The sequence below is a fragment of the Drosophila arizonae genome, chromosome 4 (assembly GCF_054131065.1).
Source record: "Drosophila arizonae isolate 15081-1271.41 chromosome 4, UAZ_ARI_1.0, whole genome shotgun sequence".
NCBI classification, from domain to species: Eukaryota; Metazoa; Arthropoda; class Insecta; order Diptera; family Drosophilidae; genus Drosophila; species Drosophila arizonae.
Window position 1 is genome coordinate 8,652,416 of NC_142924.1, and position 6,820 is coordinate 8,659,235.

Below are 6,820 nucleotides of genomic sequence, written 5' to 3' on the forward strand. Positions count from 1 at the left end.
GAGAGCGCCACTTTGTCAGGGCCCGGAGCTCAGATGTTGATGGACTGGACTCGATCAGCCCAGGGGCGTGCTAGGACTGGACTCTGGCCAAAAGGGGGTTGCCACAAAGCATGAAACGAGCCACGGCCAGGCAACAAATTGGAAAACAACAAACGGACAACAGATTGTCTGGTGATATATACATAGGTAGAGACACATGTACACACACCCATGCAGCATAAATGCATGCACACACTCACACACAGCTGTGTGTATTATTTAGGTATAATTTATGGAGCGAGAGGTGAAAATATTTTCAATAGAAGGTGATTTAAATTTATTAAAGGAATGCTTACGAGCAGCCACACAGCACTAAATTAGAATAAGTCCGATTCGAAGGGGCCGAGAGGGGCGGGGCATGACTGGCTCATAAAAACTCAAGCAAATTGAATCAGTGTGTGTATGTCAGTGTGTATGAGTGTGTGTGTGTGACTGAGCACACGCTTGCACAGATCACAGATTGAGCGAGCATCTGAATTGGGACCATCGAGACGCCTCATCAGCATTTGCATCTAAGTATCGACAACGAGGCAAAGCGGCCTCTTATCAGATTGAGAAATGCGTTTATACGAGTGCACAGCATACTCAACGCGCGACTCCTCATTTAAATCTCGGCCAGAGAGCCAGAACGAGCCTAAAAAACCTAACCAGCCAAAGCCGCTGCCGCAGCCGCAGCCTCTGCCGCAGCCGCAGTCGCAATGCTTGTGATCCGAACGCGCCGAGTTCGCCTTTTGTTAACACCATAATTTACATTGATTTATGTGCTTAGTTGACTCTGCATTTTTAATCGGTTAGCCCGGGCATCGTCACCGTCGCCATCACCAGCTCGAAGCTGCCCCAGCTCCTACCTCAGCCCCAACTCTTCGACTGCTGTTGCTCTCGTGTTGCCTATGTGTGTGTGTGTGTGTGTGTTTGTGTATGCGGCTTCATTTGGTTATAATTAAAATGTCGATGTTATCAACCCGATTTGGACATATTGGCCATTACACTCGAAATTTAAGCGATTTCTATGCGCGTATTTTGATTTTGATTTCGATTTCATTTGCCGTCTCTTTCTCCAACTCGTGCGCTGTTCCATTCCACTTGGGTATCTGTTTCTGTTTATGTCTCTATTTCATTCGCTCTGTCGGCAACACAATGAATATTGATTAAATTAATATTTAATAACATTTTAAGAAGCTTTCGAGTGTTAAATGTTTATTTATGCTCATTGGCTGTGCTCTCTGTAGCTGTCATATATATCTTACCCCGACCCTCTCGGCCCATTCGTGTCGCTGATTATTTTAGATTGTTTGGTATTGTGTGTGCTTAGAACAAAAAACTTATATGCATACAAAGATATCGATTTTAAGTTTTTCTTCTTCCTTATATTCCCGTGTTACTGCTGTCCAAGCGCATAAATATATGTATTTAAAGAATTGCTTAAATTAATTGATTGAGCAATGAAAACAGAAACTTGTTTATTATCCCAAAGCGCTGTAACTTCCATATTTCAAAATATTTATTTATAGCTTCTGATTCTGTAGTAACTCAGGATAAAGTATTACAGCTGATATATGCTGAAATATTCGAGCAGGAATATGCCATCATATATCATTTATAATCTTATCTCGACTCATTTCGGATTTTAAATATATATGTAAATATAGATATCAAAACATCAAGTCATTTTAGTAATCCAGCTCAATTGAGATAAAGAAAACAATTATATGTAATTTTTTCAACAGTTTATTATTGCGTCTCTGCTGAGAGAGACATTATATATAATTAAATTGAGACATCGCACAGATGTGACGACAACTTAAGCTAAGTTTACGCTATATCGGAGTGTATCAATATCAGTTCGAACGCAACCAAATACTAATACATAGCTGCCTATATACAATAGTAGCGCCTATATAGACATTGACAGTCACGCGCCACGCTCACATACATATGTATGTGTATAACTACATATATATGTATATATAGTCATCTGAGCATACATGGCTAAGCTTAAGCCTAGGCTAGGGCTAAGTTACAGATAAATATTGCATACGCTATAGCCTTAAATGGTGATGAGGTAAGCCGGGCAGCAGCTACGGGCGACCTACGGCCGGCAATGGATGACAGAAAAAAAACATATAAATAAAATTGTATTCGTCTTCGAGTGCCGGAATAGGGGGGAAAAGAGGTGAGTGAACAAAGTGGAGCAAGTAGTGCAAACTAGTAGTAAGTATTAGTTACAATTTGAGTTTAATTTTAGGCATGTCCACACACACACACACACACACAGACACACATACACATGCACACACACAAACACACACACACACACACAGGTAATTGCAGCATGTTGCAATTACATGTTGCAGCTTGCCGCACAACTTAATACAGCTCGCTGCTGCAGCCCGATCCGCAACCAAGTGGGTGAGCAGCATTTTAACTTTGGTTTTCGATTTGTTTTGCCAGCGTCGCCGAGTCTCATATTACAGAGCACAACACGAATGTCACCGCCCCCGCTTGTTAGCTGAGCGGGCGGTGGGCAGGGTACGGGTGGTGAGGGTGGAGCGGGGCAGGGATGTGGGTTGCTGGGGGAGGCTGGCTGGCTGGCTGTTGCTGTCAATCACAAGCGCGCACACAACTCAAGTTTTCAATTAGAAGCTCTCGCTCTCTCTCGCTCTCCTCTGTCCTCTGTGTCTCTGTCTCTGTCTCCTACCGGTCATGCTTTAGGAGCTGCATCGTGGTGGGTGCATCAGAGGATGACAGTCGGCCCACCTTTGCCACTGGCGACTCAATTTCAGCATCGGAATCGTCGTGCACATTGATTTCCTCATCAGAGTCTGACGACGAATTGTCCACGGTGACCGTCGCACCTGCACCTGCCGCCGTCGCACACTCTCCGGCATAATGGAGGCGCGAGCGTTGCTCCTCCGCCACGGTCAGGGAGGCGGCAACGGCATACTGACGTGCCAGCCCTAGAGCAAAGGCCGCCGCCGAGGGCGAGCCCACCAGGCTGCGGAAGGCGCTGCGCTCTCCGCCCATGGACAGACTGGACGTTGGACTACCACAGACGCCGCCCGATGTGGGCGAATGTTGTTGTTGTTGCTGCTGCTGTTGTTGTTGTTGCTGTTGCTGCTGCTGCTGGTGATAGTGGTTGAAGAGCTGCAGCGCCGCTGGATGCGCGGGCAAGTGATGATGGTGTCCTGGTGGTCCCGGCGGAAGCGCGTGCAGCGGATGCATCATAACTGATGGCGGCGACTGCGTTGACGCCAGCGGCGAGTCCGCACACAGCACCGATGGATGGGCATGCGGGGTGGTCGGCGCTGAGGCGTTGCTGTGGCAGCTCGGCGTAGGAGAACTGTTGGCTGGCCCGTCGTTCGATTGCTGCGAGTGAATGGGATTGGCAGGACTGGAGCGCTGACGCTTGAGCAGATTCATGCGCTGATGGCGACGCCATTTCGCACGACGATTCGAGAACCAAACCTGCAAGGAAAGCAAGCAAAAGAGATGCGACGATGGTTACGCTTGCCACTTGGGGGCACCTGCAATGCTTTCACTTACCTGCACCCGCGCTTCGCTGAGGCTGGTGCGGCTGGAGAGTCGCTCACGCGTGCTCACGCACGGATAGTGGCTCTTGTCGAACTCCTTCTCCAGCTCCTCCAACTGCTCGGGACTGAACGTGGTGCGATTGCGTCGAAACTTGGGCTCATCATCGTCGTCCAGGTAATCGGAATCGATCTGTCGATTCTCATCCGCCGACTCCAAGGTTTCGTGGCTGCCAGAGCCCGGGGAGATGGCGCGATTCAGGGGCGCGCCCGCACCGCCAGCTGCGCTGCCCATCAGATTCGCTGAGCTCAAACTGAGACTGCCAGCCGTGACGCTGCCCGCACTGGGTGGCAGATTGGCCAGCGTGGGCGCTGCCACGGACCAGAGCGCGGACGGTGGCGGCGGCACAGGCGAGCCGCCAGGCACATTGCCCGGATGCCAGGTGAAGCTGCCATACGGATGCGGCGGCGGCGGATACAGGCCATAGGCAGCCGTGCGAGCAAACTCGCTGGCCACACGCTCAGCGGCGCGATTGCGCAGGATGCGATTGATGCTGCTCACCGAGGGGGCCGTTGCGTTCGTGCAAACACCTGCAAGGCGAGAGGGCACAATTAGTGGACAGCAGCAGCAGAGCAGAAGCGGATGTGCAGCTCAAAAGCTGCCGCCGCCGCCGCTGCTGATCGATGATCACAGTGGATGGAGATTATCCGCGTGGGTCTGGATGGCTTGATTTGAGCAGCAGCAATTACCGCCGGCCGGCCGACTTACCTTCAGAGATTAGGCGCTCGCGTATCTCCCAGGCGAAGATCGTTGGATTCTCGCGCTTGTATTGTTCGATTTTGGAGACGACTGTTGGCGTAGCCACTTTTGGCTTGGAGCCACCAATTAGACCGGGTGGACGCAAGGAGCCTGTGTGCAAGCGAGACAGTCGTTAGAGATAATGTGTGAGAGAGAGAGAGGGGAAATGAGTTATGGATTATGTTTGGGGGTAATCGAGGATGCAACCCACAATCGTCAGTTCGCTTTCGCTTACGGTAGTTAGCGAGCTGCCCCGACTTATCGCGCTCATTTAATAGCTTTATCGGAGAACAACATCAGCGACGCTGCACCCCATACACAACACGATCCCGTTGCTCCCTTCTGCGCGTCGCGTCGATTAGGGCAGCGTTTTTTGATTAATGAGCCGCGGCTCGAGTCGTTCGAGGCGTTTATGCAATTTTAAGTGCCCAAATTACGCATACCACAGCAGGCAGCAGGAGCAGGAGCAGGCAGAAGGCAGAAGGCGTAGCCAGACAGGGGCACCGGCCACGGATAATAACATTATAAATAATTGTGTTTATCAATAAAATTGGCAAACAAATCGAATACAAAATATTTCAACTGATTATGCGAGTAGCTGGAAGGAGGCGGATGAGGCGGAGGAGGAGGAGGAGGAGGAGAGAGGGCCGAGTTGTGGAATGTACTTACCCAACAGCTTGGAGACAGCGCCCTGTTGTGTGAGCATGTGCTGGGCAATGTCGTAGCCGCGCAGGCCGCCAAAGCGCGAGAACTCCAAGAGGCGATGCTGCGACATCAAAGCGCCGAGCGTGCTGCCAGTTGCTGCTGCTGCGGCGGCAGCTGCGGCTGCTGTTGCCGCCGTTGGCCCACCGCTGCTGCCAGCAACGAAACCAGGTGGTATTTGCACAGTTGTTGGGGCTGTTGTTGTCGTTGCGGCTGTTGGTGAAGCCGACGCCACTGCAATTGAACGAATTGAATGATAATTGGCCATTGTTATCATTATGCCTTTAGGAGTGGATGTTGTTGTTGTTGTTGTTATGTTTTTAGTTATTGCTGCTGCTGCTACTGTTGTTGTTGTTTTATGGTTTACTGTTGGCACTGTCAGCCACAATGGTTAATTATGATAAATTAACGGTTAATTGTGTTGACGTTGACTAAACTGAGCCAAAGCCGCCGAGCAACTGCTGCTGACAGCAGCAACATAAGCAGCAGCAGCAGCAGCAGCAATGGCGTTGCTCAATTGTCAATGGCGAAAGCAAATACTTGTTTATTGTGTTTTTAGAAAGAAACTAATATTTGAATGGAACACAACTTTAATAACACTCAACAGATTTAACTCTGTTTCTGGACATAATTTAACGCCATAAAAACCAAATTAAAATTAAAATTAAAATATTTAATCAGCTGTCGCAGAACCTGTGCAGCTTTTGTTGGATATGAGGTACACATATTATAGTATTAGCGCTACTAATATTTATTGTTTTATTTCGTTTCGCATTTATTCCTAATGTCTCGCTCGTGCGCCGTGCAGAGCCCCTTAACTCCCGCTTAGCGCCAGCTTTTCGTATTTCGGTATTTCCCTCCAATTGTCAATTAGCGACAAAAACACAAAATAACAAAAAACGAAAAATTTGCGTTTATCGAAAACAATTCATTATAATGGCAAAATATTTTCATATATTTATAACTGATATATGTAGCCTAACGTAATGAATGAATTTTTGAGGAACTGCAAATGATATAGAATCTAGAAAGAATCTATAGAAACAACTGACGGCTAAAAATTTGGCCAAGTGTTAAAGCTTAATCCTAAGCTTATTCCTAATGAGCCCTAAGAGAAAAAAGTGTCCTTCGGCCATTGGCTATTCATTAGCAGGAAATTTGTAAATCGCCGTCGGCATTTGTTGACATTCGAATTGTGCCCAAATCTTACCACTGGATGGGTGCGGTGCCAGCGATGACAGTCGTTGGGGATGTGGCTCCATTTTCCAGTGTGCAGCCGCAATGCTAGAACCTGCAGCAGTTAGCGAGCCAAAGTCACGGTTCAAGCTCGGCTCTATCAACATGTCAGCAGCGTTTGGTCGCCTAGCTATAAATTCGATTCGTTTAGCTTGGATAGAGTTGGCTTTACAGTTTCGAGAGTTTTCACAACACAGCACTAAGTGAGTGACACAGTTACGGTCACTGTGACAGTCACAGACGCGTCGCAATTATTGATTGTGGAGCAGTCACATACACGCAAATCTCTGGGCATGGAGACAGTCTCGGTGGCAAACGGAAACCCAATGCGGCCAATTAAATTCATAACGTGCTCCTCACTGCACCCGCGTACATCGCCCAGCCGAATTGATGGGTTCAATCTGAGTTTGGTTATTGTTGTCGACGTTGTTCCGTTTGAACGTTGTTCACGTGAAAGCCGCTCTCAGCACACTGAGTGGCAGCCGCAAGTGGCTTGAATTTCACCTGGAACTGGCTG

At 48.5% G+C, this 6,820-nt stretch overlaps 1 protein-coding gene across 1 annotated transcript; it reads right to left on the bottom strand.

Moving 5' to 3' along the window:
• Positions 1-1,751: 1,751 nt before the first annotated feature.
• On the bottom strand, positions 1,752-6,820 carry eyg (eyegone). Its single transcript, XM_018008697.2, has 5 exons — positions 6,278-6,820; positions 5,035-5,301; positions 4,336-4,476; positions 3,583-4,157; positions 1,752-3,504 (listed from the first exon to the last, which is right to left on the bottom strand). The coding sequence occupies exons 1-5, from the start codon at positions 6,408-6,410 to the stop codon at positions 2,734-2,736; spliced, it is 1,887 nt and encodes a 628-aa protein (XP_017864186.1). The 5' UTR covers positions 6,411-6,820; the 3' UTR covers positions 1,752-2,733.

Coding starts and splice junctions, on each gene's coding strand:
- eyg (XM_018008697.2), bottom strand. CDS start 6,410: ATGTTGATAGAGCCGAGCTTGAACCGTGACTTTGGCTCGCTAACTGCT. Junction 5,302..6,277: donor GGCACCGCACCCATCCAGTG/GTAAGATTTGGG, acceptor GTTCAATTGCAG/TGGCGTCGGCTTCACCAACA. Junction 4,158..4,335: donor CGAGCGCCTAATCTCTGAAG/GTAAGTCGGCCG, acceptor CTCGCCTTGCAG/GTGTTTGCACGAACGCAACG.